The sequence below is a fragment of the Megalopta genalis genome, chromosome 8, assembly GCF_051020955.1.
Source record: "Megalopta genalis isolate 19385.01 chromosome 8, iyMegGena1_principal, whole genome shotgun sequence".
Lineage (NCBI taxonomy): Eukaryota > Metazoa > Arthropoda > Insecta > Hymenoptera > Halictidae > Megalopta > Megalopta genalis.
The window spans coordinates 18854625-18872441 of NC_135020.1; the positions used below are offsets into that span (position 1 = coordinate 18854625).

The window sequence follows — 17817 nt, forward strand, 5'->3', positions numbered from 1 at the left end:
TGTATAAAAACCCGCCAATTTATAAAATATATTGATACTCACATTTTCTTGTACGAAAAGAACAGGTATTGAATGCAGACGATGTTCATATAAATAGTCAAACTTCTAAATACCAGGGAATATAGTCTACGCATCAGATTATCAATGTTAACTAGTGCATGCATGAATAACGAATAATCGTCTAATAAAATGTTTTCAATGTCACAATGTATAAAAATTTGATATAATTATTTCGAATATTAGCATTTTATGTAACAATAACTGATTAAAGTATGAAGTAGAGATTTTTAATTAATTTTTAAATAAATTTACTATTTTACTTTTAAGACTTACTGACATGTATATACTTAAAAACTCTAGATACAACGGATTTCAAATTCTAAAACGATTTTATTGCACACTATAAATTAAAATATAATCGCATTTTTAATAACAAAAATATGTTAATGATGCAGCATTTTTAAAATCTGTATTGAGAAGGAAAAAGGTCATATATTTAAAGAAATTAATAACTCTTTATTTTATGTAGACATATATTATATTTAACACTTACGTTTTTTACTAAAATGAAAATATTTACATAAATTTGTACATATAACCAACGATTTTGGCTTTATCCCTACGATGATCTTATAAATTAATCTAACATATAAGTTTAAAAATGTCCAGTTTAAAACTGAAATTATATTCGGTATCTATATATTAAAAATATTTACATGTTTCCTTCAGGTTCTTTCAGTAGAACCTATATTAACTCTTAAATATAGATAATAGTGTTACAAGAAAAGGAAAACATTTGGAAATGCTGCATGTTGAATATAATTTACTTTGGAAACATTATAACTTAATAACTTAAGAGTAATGTGCTTTTTTGTTTGGATAAATTTATGCTTCATACATTGAAAGAAAAACGTGTCAAATTTTGTAGATACATTCTTTAATTATTTAAATAAAACATCTAATTGAATTTGATGTATAATACCGTTTCAAGTAAGGATAGAATCCGTTCTAAAAATATCTAAGAAAGGTAACTCAAACCGTATTATTATTGTTTTAGAAGCGGATTTTCTTATATGAACAGTTTTTTTAGATATTTGCAAGTTCTAACCATAATTATACTATTTCATAAAAATCATCGTATATGTTAACACAAAAAGTATGTATACATGAATATTACATAGAAAATATTTTGAGATATTTCCTTTTGGCAACAATATCTTGGTATATGAATATGAAATAATGTTAACGAGTTTTAAAATTACCTTATGAACTTGTTAACGATAATGGAAGGTTTCTGAAATATCGAATTAGAATTTTCAATAAATTGTGCATACATAATAAATATGGTATACATCAAAATATTTTAATTAACGCAATTCTTGTATAAGGAAATATCTCTCTCTCTCTCTCTATACAAAATATGCATAGCTTACAATATCTAGTAGAAATTTTAAATTAACATGAACAAGTTTTTGTACATTAACATGAAAATATGATTTTATAAATTACATCTTTAAATAAAAGAAGATATTGACTAGTACAGGAATTTATGTAACAGTAATTATTAAATATATATAAAATAGAAATAAAATCGATCATGTTCTATAAATCATTTATAATTATTTGGTGTCACTATAAATTAAAATTATAATTAAATGTATACACATATAAAATCACACATATATTCAAAGCATATATTACTGAACGTTGTGCCAAAACTATCTGACCAAAATGTTAAGTGAGTTAATGTCCAAATGTTAAGTCAGTTAAGTGAAGAAAATTTACAAAATTTATATTTTGAAGTCTTACAGTAAAAATTGTAACAGTTTCATTAGTAACATTATTATTTAACAATATTTTAGATGATTTTAAATATATACCTCCTAAATAGTGTTCATTTTTCAAATATAGATGTATATTATACATATTTGATTTTTTCACTTGCATCCTGTATAATAAAATTCTTATAAGTATGCTTTGTTGCTATATGTCACAATTTCCAGTAGTATTCTATAATAATGAGTTTTTACCAACGTAAAAGAAGAAACAAATCTGCAAATGAGCACTTGTATTTTAGTTATCTTTTGTCACATAAAGGGTTTCGATATTAAAATAAAATCATATAATAATATTAAAATATGATATCCATTTTACTTCATTGTGTTAATATTATATATTAGTTTAGTTTAATTTTTTTTAATTAATTGCACATACACATAAAAAATCTCAAGTCTTCGTTTACAAATTGCCAATATTTTTAGAGCACAACATAAAATATTACAACTCGAAATTGTTAAATCTACTGGTCACACAAAAATGTACAGTTAATTAATAGTAGATGTACATCTTTTCAAGATTTTAAGGTCACTTAAATTTTTTCAAATTACTTGTATTACAAATTGAAAGATCATTTATATTAAAGGTGTAATTTAAGTATTATTCTTGTATTAAATAAAATGAACTAAAATATTCTTATAAAAATCGATTCTTATTATAATACTACACCTTCTTGAAAAAATAAAGGTCACAAAAATCTTCCACAAAGAATAGAAAACAATTTCTGTGATTAAATATCTCATATTATATATCTTGTGTTTTCATCAACAGCATAATATATGCATTACTTACATAAAGAAATATATGCAAATAAAGATTCACAGACATGATACTAAATCATATGTGTTAAGTGTGAATAAAAATAAAATTATACTTAATATAGTAAGTTATCAAACTCCTCAAAACAGTTTTCCTTGTTTTAATTGCAACGTATTGTATGGTTAATTTACATTTATTCAATGTCAAGTTTTAATATAATCAATTAGTGCCAGCTTGGTAGTGACAAATGTCAAAAAACTAATTAAGAATTACAATATATACATTACATTTTGATTACATAAATATAACATTTACAATAGGCCAGTAAAGTGCTCATTTTTTACATAGTCTCTCTTTTCACTTTTTTTCAAAATCTTACACTTCAATGCTGGCTGCACTCAAGAATGAATCAATGGTTAAAAGAATTGTAATATTGCAATAATTAGAGTAGAATGATTAACAATTATGAATGAGCAAAGATAAATTTGGTTTCATTGTGTTATAACTCTTACATATAATTTATGTATATTATTACTTAATTCATTTGTGCATTCTTTGAATGAATGTGATTCCTTTCATTTTAATCAAAATTTTAAAATAAATTACGTTCTTTTTTTCATTGGCAGTATTTATTATTGGAGATATTTGTGACTGATCATCTGCACATGTTTCTAGAGGATTATATACAAAATATTTATACAATTATTCGAAACTGATAGTCTTCAAACCTTGTTTCTACGTAATTCCACGAGTATGACATTGATTCTGTGTACACTTTTTTTTTTTAAATATGAAAATTCTATGGCAAAAGTGTTAAAGTATGTACATATTTGGATTAATAGTAGATGATATCTTACAACTTGTGTTAAAATTCATAAAAAAATTACTAGTCGTAATTTTAATTCTAGTTGTAATTAAACCATCTATTTAGTCGTTCTCTAAACTTGATCTGTTGACAAAATTTGGAATCAATGTCAATCCTTCGATTAATAATACCTAAAGTTTGAAGAAAAGCAGTCATACATAATTCTATAAGTACTTTGTATATTGTATAGTGGCTTGCAATTATATACTGTTTTTTTCATTACTTGTATATTAAGAACGAACATTTAAATTTCAATTTGCTTTAATATAAAGAAATTGTAACTTTTTTTAGTTTGTTTCGTAATTTTAAAATACCCTTATGTGCACTGATCATTTAAAACTGAAATATTATAGAGAGTAAATCACTTAAGATAGCAAGTGGAAATATGAGTGTTACTTATAGTTGTATCTGGCATAAAAACTTTTTCTCAAGTTAACTTTTTTCAAGCTTTCAAGGCCATCAATATTTTGCATATTTGAACATTTCATTACCATAATAATCTTGACTGCATAAATTATTTTTCTAATCATGTACACATTTTTTACAATAGTTAACTTAATAACATGTTAGTTACAATTCCGTAGTAATTTCATCTTGAGGTCGAAAACCAAGAATAGTGAAATCATCAATTAAATATTCACGAGTAGGTGACCAATCAGATAGAATGGTGTAGTTAGCAGCCTCTGTAGAACTTTGAAATTCCCACTGTGGATTTAATTCGTGATCAAGTCCATTTGTTTCACACCGACCTATTCCACAAGTGGATTCAGTTAATGTTGCATCATTAGAGAAAGTATGGTTAAAAGTTGAAATGGCAAGTTCTTGAAAATGTGTGTTTGAAGACTTTATTTGCTTTTGGTTGTCATATACTAGTGGGGTTGTCTGTCCTATGCTAGATCCATTTGGACTAAGTTTTTCATGATATGCACCAGAACTGTTCTGTCCAAGACTGGAACTTAAAGGACTGTCCTTAACATATCCAAGACTGGAACTTGCAGGACTTATACTTGATTTGTCACTTGCTTGAAATGTTGCAAGTGGTATATTTGCTTGGAATGTAGTCAGATTAGTCGGAGCAGTTCTTAGCTCGTATGGGCGATGTGTCTTTGAGATTGTTACTTGCTGTGGCATGTTCGTTTGTACAGATGCTGCTGGTTGTTGCAAGAAAGTCACAAGTTGAGCCACCTTAAAATATAAAATAATATTCATTATATAACATTTTCCTTTAAATTTGTATACAATATTTGACTTATAATTATATATTGATTATAATTTTTACATATATATATATATATATATATATATATATATATATAATAATGATTATCAAAGTAATATTTTTAATACATATCACTCACCAAAATGTTTTAAAGACTTGCATGAAAGAGAAGAAAAATTTAAAACAAATGTTTTTAAATTAATTCTTCTAAACTCAATATTTAAGAAAATATTTAACTCACCTCTGGTGAACTATGTCTTTTATAGCGCCTTAAAAGTCTTTCTGCCCAGGAGAATAATCTTTGCCAGTCATCTGGGGGAATGGGTATTTCTTCATCTCTTCTATTAACAAGGACTAGTATCCTTGCCAAGTCACGTAAGACTGGTCTATACATTACAAGTACATTAAACAATTCTTTATTATATTCAAAGAATTTAAGAATTAAAACCAATTAAATTATACCTATAAGCTTGAATTCCAACAGCACCATCTCCATTATTTCCAGAATAATATAATTCCCTAACTTGTCTTCTAGTGTCATTGAGCATTGAAAGAAATGTATTGCCTTCTCCTCTAAGCAATGTTAGATGTTTCAAAAATTCTCTTCTCTCTGCACTAAAACACAAGTTAAAATACATATTCATTATAATTAGTATTATTTTCTTACAGTTTACGATTATAGTGTACTAAAATGTACCTATCCTCAAACTGTTGTATAAATTTAGCAGTTTTCCTTTTTTTACGATGCACAATTATAGCTCCACATAATATAATAAGGATACAAATAGTTGCTCCAGAAACAACTCCTACCAAGATGGCTACCTGACTACCAGTGAATCCAAACATATATCCAGTTTCTTTACAAATTCTTCCCATGTATTCATCTCTAGTTGACCATTCTGCAATGTGACCTGGTGGGCAAGTATCAACACAATTTCCCTGATGTAGAAGAACAGCGCATCTGGCACATATCTTATCTCTGCATCTCTTACATCCTCCTAGTCCTTCGATGCATTGTGTGGCTATAAAAAATAGTATGAAAATATAGTATATAATGTTATTTTATACGTCTATAAAAGAATTAGAAAAGAAACTGAATAACTATGTATAAATATATTTTCCTTCATTTCTCCTTGTAATGATTTTTCTGTGAACTTAACTACTATTACAGCTCTCCAACGAACGAACATGATCGCATACGCACCATTCCTCTTCTATTTGAGATTTACAAGAAATATTTTAAAACGGTAATAAAAAAAACTACATATGTTGCCATTATAATAGTTTCAATTTATTAATCGTTTAAAGAACAAAATTGCTTTAACAAAAATGTATATATTTCAGTAGTGATCGTGTAAGTATACTTTGAAGTTTATAAATTTAATAGAAACTTCAGTGTCATATTATGTAAAGTTATAATACTATTTGATATTTTGGCTAATTACAGCATGTATAAATTATTTTTAAGTACACGCTGAGTATTAAAATTATGTATATTCAATTGTTGCGAGAATATCTTTTAAATATCAGATATGAATTATGCATAATTGTAATTTTGTATGCTATGCTGTCGATGTATCGAAGAACATGGAAAAATATACATAAATTACGATAACGATTGTATTGTACAGTATATGCTTCATGCAATACATTTAAATGAAACAATATTAGTTATAAATTATTATATAGTTGTGTAAGGACACTGAAATCGGTGAATCGCACCCTATAACTTCTATGTACATATGCATGCATAATTACAGAAATCAGTTATTAAGAATCTTCTGTTCTGGCCGTTGATTATATCACATCGTTTTCTTTCCGGTACTAATTCGATTAAATCGTTTATGTTTCATTCGATATGGTAAATAAATAGATCAAGGCGAGCGATGATCTCGCTAGAAATGTGGTAACCTAATGAGTTTCAGTATTCATTTTATATTTCTAATGAAAATAGGACGTAACTAAATTCATTCATTATCTATCGGTAATTATTTTCAATACCAGTAGGAGGAATTTTATATTCCAAAGAAGATATAATGCAATCATTAAGCAGCCTATAAAATTAACGAGCTTTAATAAATAAATTAACGAGCTTTCGGTAATCTTTGCATGGTTAAACATTCGTCAACTACGTATAGATACATGAAAACATTATGATGCACATAGCTATTTTTGTTTTCTTTAAAGTAGAAGTTTGATAATTTTATCCAGTGGCATAATTAGTTTATACAATTTGTATAAAGCATTAAAGGCGAGCTTAATCGTATAATATAACATCGTCTTATTTCAATAAAAACTTCGTGTTTCTCGAAAGTGTGATACTGTCACATCCCATTATATTAGCGCCAATTCTTTTCATTTAACAACTTGGCTCCGTTTCGGGATATTTTAATTTCTTTGAAATCTACTATTAAACCGTCCAATTAGCACGAAGGAACAAAAGGTTGTGAAATTAACGAGGGCAATTGGTAAATAGAGCCGGATGGGTAGCAGATGCTTGTAGCATGTAGCCATAGTATACTACATATATTGTACATATCCATATGTATAAGTTATAACACACATGTCGCAACGTAATCGTAACTACAAACGTAGTCATAATCGACGTAAGAGAAGAGTTCGTAGATTTGTATTATTTACGGTTTCTTCCGTACATACCTTGAAATAATATCTCAACTTTTTCAGTAACTAAAATTATTCTTGAGATAGTTTAGGGCAATCTTCACAACAATTAATTCGCTCGAAATTGTTATAAATCTATTCTAATCTCTTTTTTTAATAAAACGATAAATTATCCTGTAAACTGAGTAATTTTATTCGCTGAAATCATTAGAAATACATCCTCAGAAATCATCATATCATCAAAAGCATATGAAAAAAAGTTAAGTTACACTACCTTTATGTAGAATACAAACGAATCTTTCATAAAAATTGTCCACGGGAACAAAACTTGAACAAAACAATGATTTAATCCGATAAACCAATTATTCGTCGCGCATGAGGGAGATATGTATACTAACAGTTATGTATAGGAATAGCTTGCATTTATGCAGATAAGAAGAAATACAAGCTGTCTCCGTAAAACTGCATCTGCTTCCGAACCTCGTTACCGTAATCCATTTAACAAGTAACTGCACGCGGTAAAGTATCACGGTCTAAATTCGTTATTGCATACAGTCTAAACTTTAGGCAACAGAATGTGGTAACAGAATGTTCGTTAGATGGATCACGGGAAACGATAACAAGTTTTTTCTATCGCTCGCAAAGTATCGCGCGCATTTTTACCGACGACGGGATTAGAGAGATGTTTTGTTTATGATGCAGAAAATCGGTTTGTCCGCGTATCCGTGTTCAGCTTAATTGAAATCTACTTATAAGAATCACGTGTTGGTTTTTTTTCTTCAATCGATAGATAAGCGTTGAAAACTGTTTTTTAACTTCCTCGAGATTGTTGCACTAGTCTTACATAAAGATGCAACTTCGAACTATTCGAAAGTTATTACGAAATCTTCTCGACACGGACGTGTATGTAATAGACAGATATTTACATTTTTATTGCGGATCGGTATTCCACGTTCTTCTATTCTCGCTAACAACAGTCAGTTGACTAACTAACAAGAGTCAATACTGTTCTAGTATCGAAATTTGCACTCGGTTTTTGCAGATAGTAAATTGATAGACAAAATCAAAGAGCATTTCTTCGAACTGGTACTTGTACTCGTACGCTCATACGCGGGGTGTTCGCGCTTAAGTGGTGCAGTCAATTATCTCGTAAAGTATTGAAGTATGTATAGGTGTATACTACATACACAAGCTTAATATTTGTACATTACGAGTACGGAAACATAATTGAACATTGGTTGAAGTGAAACATTTAACATGCGCTGAATAACCTTAACACGTAGGAGGCATTTTTTAATAATTACACCAGGCTATAGCTCTATAGAGCGAGTCTTCGACTTGTGGATCATTGCTCCACTTCCTGCACCACTGTACGTACTACTATGTTTAATCTTTTGTACTCGGAGAATTTTCTCAGCATCACCTACCAGCATCCTGAACATGTTTATTCATGAAGTTGCAAGCAATGGTTCTAATAAAGTAGAAAATGATTTATTAATTTTAATTTTATATTAATTTTGGAAGTACAGCAATGTCTCTCTAATTGACGCACAGATTGACCACAAAAATGGACAATTTGGGAAGAGGAGATACGATTATTCGAGCCTTGCGTTTTATTTTTATAGTTATAAATTGTCCACAATTATAAAAACGACCCGCAATGCTCGAATAATCATATCTCTCATTTTGGTGGACAATCTGAGCGTCAGTAACGGAGACATTACTGTACCACGATTACCAGTCCTTAAAAGGGTTTTAGAGCCTACGATTTCGAACGTGTACTAAAGAGACACGTGTACACGGAAGAAAACTACTCGATGACTTACGTGAAAGGTGCAGAGCAACAGTTTTCTTTTCGTCGGTCTACTACTGCACGGACAAAATTTTTGAAAGCACAAGAGACGCCCTGTTTAGAAGAATTATCCATTTCAGCTTATTGGAGACTTAGATGGAATTCCCAGTATAGTAGAATTAAACGATTAATTGAATTCAAGCTTCCCTTAAGTAGAATTTTTTTTTTTTAATGTATGGAACTAATTCATTTTGCTAATACTAATTACGATACTATTATCACTTGACGTTTATTACCACCATGCGCTTATCGTTTACAACCACTTAATTTGATGCGAGTTTTATGACTCCATCCAATGCTTGTTATAAATAAAAGGTTCGAGAATGGTTAATCGCTAATCCTTGGTATTCGACGATCTAACTTGATCGGAAGAATTGTGTAAGTTGGTACCACAAAACTGCTATTAAATGATTTGAAGCAACCGCAATACATACTTCTTCTCAATATTATTTGATAATGAAACGGATATTCATTATTTAGTGTAATAAATAATTTAAAGACAATGTAGAAACCTTAGAAGAAAACCCGAAGAAAAATGAGTTAACGCGATGCTTTGCAACTTCCCTTAAGTAGAATTCTTTCTAAGCATGGAATTTACGATAGACTAACAGGTCGAGAATAGGAGATACTGAACTATTATGTCTGTAAAAGTATTGAATATTTCCCTTTTCCAAAGTGTCTGCTGATAACAATTGGCACGAGATAAACAAGTCGATCTATTTCGGCTGAACATTTTAACGTGATACTTCGTGAATCTAACGACAATATTTAAGTTTCATTTTGCTTATACTTGTGTACCTATTCTTATCGCAGTGCTTATTGATCCACGTGTGAAAAATCAACGCACGGACGTACGAAATTATGTACCGAAACGAAAATGTGAAGAAAAATTTGTTTTATTCATGAAAACACGAAAATAAAGCAGATCAATTAAATCGGCGTCTCATATAGTACTCGATATACATATATAGTACTATATATATATATATATATATATATATATATATATATATATATATATATATATATATATATATATATATATACTTGTAAATACGCAAACCGAACAAGTCGGTTATTCACCATACATCGAGTTTCAATTCAAATTGAATTTTGTTAACAAACACTGACGATTTTAAGTCATCCAATGGTACGTAAACACAAATATTGACGTGTTCCTGAGAAATAACATAACAACGTGTAGAAACAACGTTTTTTCTGTGACCGTGTTTGGATAAGAGAATTTAGCAGAGCGGCGGCTTCCTATCGATATACAGTGGCCCACAAAAGTGTTATATATAACTTTTTTAAAACTGGGCTAAGTGACTTGAATTTGTTTTAAATGATAGCGGGACTAAAAAAGAAGGAAAAGTTCTCGTTTTTTTAACTTTTTTACCTGAGTATGTAACAAAAATTTAAAAAATGCATGCTGAAAATTGTATCGAGATCAGTTGACGTTGTTACGAGTTATAATAAATTAAAGATGGCAGTTTTATCACGATTTTGATCAAAAACTGGAAGAAATTTACAGTTTTCTAAATCTTTCAACGGCCGTAGCTCGACTCTGTGTTAACCGATTTCGATTCAAATTTTCAGCACGCATATAAGTTACCGAGATCTACGAGAGGCATTTTTGACATTTTTGTTTTAGACTCAGATAGAAAAGTTAAAAGACGAGTGTTTTTTATCTTTCTTTGTCATTCGAAGTACATACTAGTAGACTAGTCCCTCTATCACTTAAAAAAAATACAATCCATTTGGTTGAGTTTTAAAAAAGTTTATCAAGTTTCAGAAGGTGTACGAACACTTTTATGGCCCATTGTAATTGAACGCATAGTTATTGCCAAAGTTATTGCCCAGTCACTAACGTTTCATCTATGCCCGCGTGAATGAGGAATTGCAAAGCTGGTGGTCGAATGTGCATATGTAGCACGAAACACGCTTTCCAGTATTCTACGGAGGTCCGCGTACACGGCGACGACTGACAAAACGTCGACAATAAGAGAAAGTCTTGGTTCGCCTTTTACATTTCAGGTTTACGAGTTCGTAGAACGCGAATATTTACGTTTTACGGCAATATTTATTCTCATCTACGAAATGAACGTCGTGGCGCGCGGTGTGCGTGTGTCTTTACGGTTTACACGCTCCGAACGATTATCAATCCACGCAAGAAATTTAAATGATTACGCGATTCGGATGCAATCCCGCGCAGCTGTATTAGAAAGTCTAGAGCGAACTACTTGCAAGACCGTACCTTTCACTTGGAAAAATTCACTAGTCCCGATCAACGCGAGTTCGTGTAGAATAACTTGTATTGCCAATATTAGACAATGTAGACAGGAGAGGTGGTTGAGTAGGTTGTAACGAGAACCGAAGATATTTTGCAGAGCTTCGGGAAAGAGTTGTTTTTGCTGGATACCGTTTTCTGTGACCGTAATGCCTCTATTCGTCGCGGCACAAAAACAGTTGACTATCGTGAGATCAGAAATCCGATTCCGGTCGGACGACGTTGCCTCCGAACGTATACATATACCCCACACACAGCGATTAACATCAGTAATTTTATTCGTAACCCCTTGTCTTACGATTTATTTTCAAAGAATAAGTGTGCGTGTGCAGGCAATGCGTATTTCTGTGTTTGTATTTAATACACATATTTATATGAATGTGTGGACATTATATCATTAAGTAAAAATGGAAAGATGTCTTTTTAGGTTAGAAAGAAAATCAAGGAAAAATTCTTAACATAATTGAAATTATTGTTTACAACAAACTATTTAATTTTCTATTTAATAACTCGTAAACAAAGTTGCGGATTGCATTTCCACTAAGGAAGAAGTTACGATTGCGAGTGACTTTTAGGACATCCTGTATACTGCACGGTGTCCGTCGGAGATAGTTTTTAAACGTCTCGGAGACGTCATAGTCTACAATGGCACATGAAAGAGATGTCGTCTCCCAGACGTTATTGTATATGAAAGGATTAATAAAAAAAAAAAAAACAAATTTCGTTGGATACTTCATGGTGTCGCTAGGTATAGTTAATAACCATTTAACGATTGCACCGACAGGACGAAAGACGCACTTTAACCTAAAAGTTTCGATTACAAATAACATATCTAACCATTTTTGTCTCCTTTCTTTTATTTATTTCGCAATCTAACAAACGAAGAGTTAGTATAAAAAGAAATCTCGAATCATTTTTATATTGCTCTTCGTGTCGGAAACTGAAAAATTACGACACAATTGTATTGGAGTAATAGTGGGAAAATTCTAACATAATCGCAGATTTAGAGAGCCGTCATATTTTCCATATTTTGCAAACGTAGGTGCCTAAAAATATCTACATACCAATCTACTCGCAATTGTACGCTATTGTAGCAAATCGTCGTCAGTTGTTGAATCGTACAGCAGGAAATTGTCATCTAATCAGGTGTGAGAACTTTTCACATACCCACGAGCAATCTGGGCTATTTAGAACGACAATCTGCATCGCTGCTAAAGTAGGAACCGAGTTCTCGCCTAAACGTTTCCTTATTGCGGAATCCGTTCTCGTTTCGCATCAAGTGGAGTCTCGTTAGTGACCGTGTGTGACAATGGGAATTTCAAACAGCAGAATATGTATAACGCTGCTTTTCGTTACGGCCTTGTACGGTCAACTATGTACCTACATACAGTTCGTACACGCTTGTTCGGTACACCTTCTAAAACGTAATAACGTTATTAAAACTCAATCGAACGACTTGTATTTTTTTTTAGATGATTGAGTAAAATGCCTTTTTTAAATATTGCTATATACTTGGAACGATACAAAAAAAAAATGAAAATGTTCTCGTTTTTCTTTAACTTTTTTACCTGAGCCTTTACCTGAACAAAAATTTAAAGAATGCCTTTCGTAGATCTCGATAACTTATACAGGGCGTCCCAAAAATGTCTCGCAATCCGGAAATGGGGGCGAGTTTTTGTGATCATTTGAAGTAATTAATAATATATATATATATATATATATATATATATATATATATATATATATATATATATATATATATATCCACACGGCTTCGTTTACGAGTTATTAACGAAAAACAGTGACAGTGAAATAGAAGAATCAACTTTTATTATTTAAGAATGTTCCAATTCAGAATTATATCATTTTGCTTTCGAGACAGGATACAACTTCTCCATTGTACAGAACATTACTGAAATATTGCTCCATGATTGTAAACACAAGGTTATGTACTAATATACGAGCAAACTGCTGTTTCATAAAAACTAATACATACATAATATTCTAATAATAGAAGTTCATTCCACAGGGTTGATTTTACGCGCTATGTTGATAGGACATTGTTTACTTCTCTCAGTCAGTATTATAAGCCCTCAAAAGTCTTAGACACTTCTTTTCTTAACACCCTGTACATTCATCGCACATAGTCATCTGAATCATATTTCAACATATCGCCACGCTTTCGTTCAAATGCTTTCGAATTTGCACCAGCAGAATAACAAAATGATAGTCTCGCGTTCACCGATCCACTAAGAATAATAGGAATTATCAAGTATCAAGTAGCCAAGAAAGGAAACCCTGTCTACGTGTGGTCTCCGTCAAGGTCACCTAATTCAGAGATACGAATACCAAAGGGCCCGATCAACTTGACCAACAAACCACAACTTTCGATTGTATTATTCATGGCACATTGCATGATTTGCACACGGTTCGCGTAATAGAAATTGATTCTTGAAATACGCTACATGTATATGTTGTACGGTAACTAACACCTGGCCAACTGACACCGTCCAATAAAATCAAATTTTTTTGTACGGTTTCCAATGTATCCACTTGATGATCTTTGTAGAACTCCTCGTCCGAAACACGAATCCGAAAGTGAATTCGCTTCGTAATACTCGTTTTATGAAAACACAAGTTTTTGTAAAAGCTGATCATGAGGCATCGCGTGCGAGATCCGCTAGAAAGTTCTGTCCAGTCTCAAATGATAAATGTAATACATAATTGTTTAATTGCGTTGTCTTGAAGTTTTCAGCCGGTTGTTGAAGTTTTCAAATGACACGGTGAAAGTATCTTCAACGCGATACTTTTGCATTTTTATAAGAAGTAATTTATTTATAGTATACGTAGAATATCAGATTCTGTAGAAATTCTAAAAGGAGAACTCATTCAAAAAGAATTGTCGCAACGGAGAAATTATAATGGAAAGCTGTCCCATAAAAATGGTACAGAGACATAATTAAGATACATGATATGACATACTCACGCGATTATTTTTGTCAAGATGCGGCTTTATTTTCTTTTAGGAATGTCAACGGCAAGATTGTCTCATCACTCGCAATATGTTTATACCAAAAGTACAGTAAATTCTCCCTAATTGATGCTCAGATTGTACACAAATATGGACAATTTGGCGTCTCATATAGTACTTGATATTATATATGCGCATCTTCGAGTACTTCGAACAAGTCGGTTATTCACCACACATCGATTTGCGTCGTTATTCAAAATGTCGATTTCTCAGATTTCAATTCAAATTGAATTTTGTTTACAAACGTTGACGATTTTGAGTCATCTAATGGTATATGGTATAATATATATATGGTATATATGGTAATATGGTAATATATGGTATATAATATAAATGGAGTAACAACACAACGTGTAGAAACAACGTTTTCTTTGTGGCTCTTTTTGGATAAGAGCATTTAGCATAGCGGCGACTTCCTATCGATATACAGTCAATTCTCCTTAATTGACGCTCAGATTGTGCACAAAAATGGACAATTTGTGAATATTCGAGCCTTGCGGCTCGTTTTTATAGTTACCGATTGTCAACAACTATAAAAACGAGTCGCGCGGCTCGAATAATCGCATCTCCTCTTCCGAAATCCTTCATTTTTGTGTACAATCTGTGCGTCAATTAGGGAGAATTTATTGTAATGATCAAAATGTCGACAATTCCGTGTATTGTACGATACAAGGAGTATGCGAGATACGCCTCGCCTCGCCTGGGCCCGTCTTCTCTCGTCTGGTTTCGTCTCATCTAGTTTCGTGAAATGCACCGTTAACCCAACAACGTTCCCTGCATAATAATTTGATCACACTTCTCCAGACCGCGCCGTTCCGAACTTATGTTTTCGAGTGCCTACACATTACTGGGAAACCGTTCACTTTAGAAACGCAACGGTAATATCGTTATTTGATCTACACTTTATTTTCGTAATGGCAAAGTTTCTACACTCTAATGTTAGCGGCTACTCTAAACCGAGTATTGAAACCCCCAAAACCGATCTCGTAATTGCAATTTTCGTGCAACAAAACTCATTGTACTGTTCCGTAGCAAATTGAACTGTTGCTAGAAGAAATAAAAAATGTGTGTTCAAGGCAGCAATGTGTAATAATCAGACTTTGCAACAGTGCGGTGCACTGTGTTATAGTTTCTTTTATTTCGACTTTTAACTTTTATGCGTATAAAAATGGTTGTTTAATTTGAAAAAGAGAATGCACGTCTTGAACTTTCAAATCTCATAACTAGTATCGAAGAACAAATTACGAAATTTTCATCCGTGCACTTCAGGTTTACTAAATTTCGTAATTATCCGAATATGTGCATTCAAAAGTGCGATCACTGAGCTTCGACTAACCTATATGTGTCAAATTAATAAGAGGGTCGGTTATTAAATGCCAGTTGATGCAGTTACACCGCTCCGTAAACGCAGGTCACACACTTTGCAGATGTAGGTTACTAAAAACTTTCATCGAGTTTTTTTCTTACAATTGACATGCAAGATTATACTTCTTCGAAATTAATGAATTCGGGTTTCACTTACGTATTTGCTTGTTTAGTTGATCATTCTAAGGTCTTGGGCATAGTGCAGTAATTTCTCCCTAATTCGCGCTCAGATTGCGCACAGAAATAGACAATTTGAGAAGAGGAGATACGATTATTCGAGCTTTGCGGCACGTTTTTATAGTTACCGATTATCAACAACCGTAGAAACGAGACGCAAGGCTCGAATAAATAAAAAATAATAAAGATAATAATAAATAAATAAGTAATAAAACCTAAGATAATAATACAATATAAGAGTAATAATATAAAATAAAATATAAAATATAATAATAAATAAATAAATAATAAATAAAAATCCTCTTCCCAAATTGTCTATTTTTGTGCGCAATCTGAGCGCGAATTAGAGGGAAAATTGCTGTGTTGCTCTTGCCAAAGAAATGCGAAAAACGAATAAAACTTTTGCACTTAGCGACTGAGTTCCATGACCCTTTACGGATTATATCGCGCTATAGGAACGGTATTTTTCACAAATGTAATGCGCATCTTTTTCACATTGCTTGTATTTTGATTTCAAGTAATTCGAATATCGAAATGTATACACTTATTAATATCTTCAATGGTAGGATACCATCGTCGAGAATAATATCGTGACATCGCACGGATATTATATTTCGATATTGTTCCTCGCGAATGAAAATCCCTCATAGTATGTACCAGGTAACGAGATAGTCGAGCGCAAAAGGAAAAGAGAATTAGGAAGAAGGGGACAGAAGAAGGATGCAGATGTTTCGTTGACGATGAGCTACTGGAGCCGAGGCGGAAGCTGTCAGACCGGATGCCGATAGAAACGCTGTGCTGGTGCTGTGTGAATCACTTAACATTATCGCCAGACATATTTCTATTGTTTTTAATAGTATAATAATTAATATATGATATAGTTATTGTAATACACAACAGTTTATATGTATATTTCGATGCTTCAAGACGTCGTTTTTTTTTCTAACGAAACAACATATTCTGATTAATCGAATGTTATAGCTAAAGAGAAGGTCTTTGAAGCAGCTATTTTTATTTACCATGTTTATATTAGATTGGCAAGGATGAAATTTGTAGTTAATAATATTGCCAAATTTAATTAACAGCTTATGATTTGACATTGGCTTAATATTTTACAGTTCTGTCTTTTTTTTGTTGAAAAGTTACACATCTCGCCTGTTCAAAGAAATCTCATTGTAAGCTCTAAAAAATATTGAAAACTTTTTTTAAAAATTAATTTTGTTGAAAATAGAACGGTCGGAAATTTGTACTATTATGAAATAGGAGTTCTTACGTGGATCTACAGTATCGCGGATCGTGCGAAACATTGATAATTAATTTGGCTCTAGTGTTATTACGCAGCAGTCAATATCAAATCGGTTATTTATTCATTTATTTGGTCAATATCATATTTCGTACAGGTAACTTTGACCTCACAAATGAGCTACGCGGTCGCCCAGGATCGAATGTTATCACACCTGACTAGCGCAGGTGTGATCCATTATGATTTCATGAAACCTGGCTCATCGATCACAGCAGAAATATACTGCAACCAACTGGACGAAATGATGCAAAAACTTAAAGAAAAACAGCCTAGATTGGTCAACCGATCGACTCCTATTTTATTGCATGATAACGCTAGACCACACGCTGCACAAATGACTGTGGCAAAACTACAGCAATTGGAGTTGGAACTTCTTCATCATCCTCCATACTCGCCAGACCTAGACCCTGCTGACTACCACTTCTTCCGCAATTTGGACAACTTTTTAAGAGGAAAACAATTTAATTTCGACAATGCTGTAAAGCCGACCTTCCAGGAATT

General features: G+C 31.8%; 1 protein-coding gene across 1 annotated transcript in view; it reads right to left on the minus strand.

Moving 5' to 3' along the window:
- Window positions 1–515: 515 nt before the first annotated feature.
- The window catches only part of T48 (FU domain-containing protein T48), a 33959-nt gene continuing 16657 nt past the window's right edge, over window positions 516–17817 (minus strand). Inside the window, exons 2-5 of the mRNA XM_076524184.1 lie at window positions 5377–5701; window positions 5142–5294; window positions 4921–5065; window positions 516–4645 (exon numbers count right to left, since the gene is read on the minus strand). Of these exons, the coding sequence (XP_076380299.1) occupies window positions 4031–4645; window positions 4921–5065; window positions 5142–5294; window positions 5377–5701 (1238 nt within the window). The 3' untranslated portion in view covers window positions 516–4030. The remainder of the gene's footprint in view (window positions 4646–4920; window positions 5066–5141; window positions 5295–5376; window positions 5702–17817) is intronic.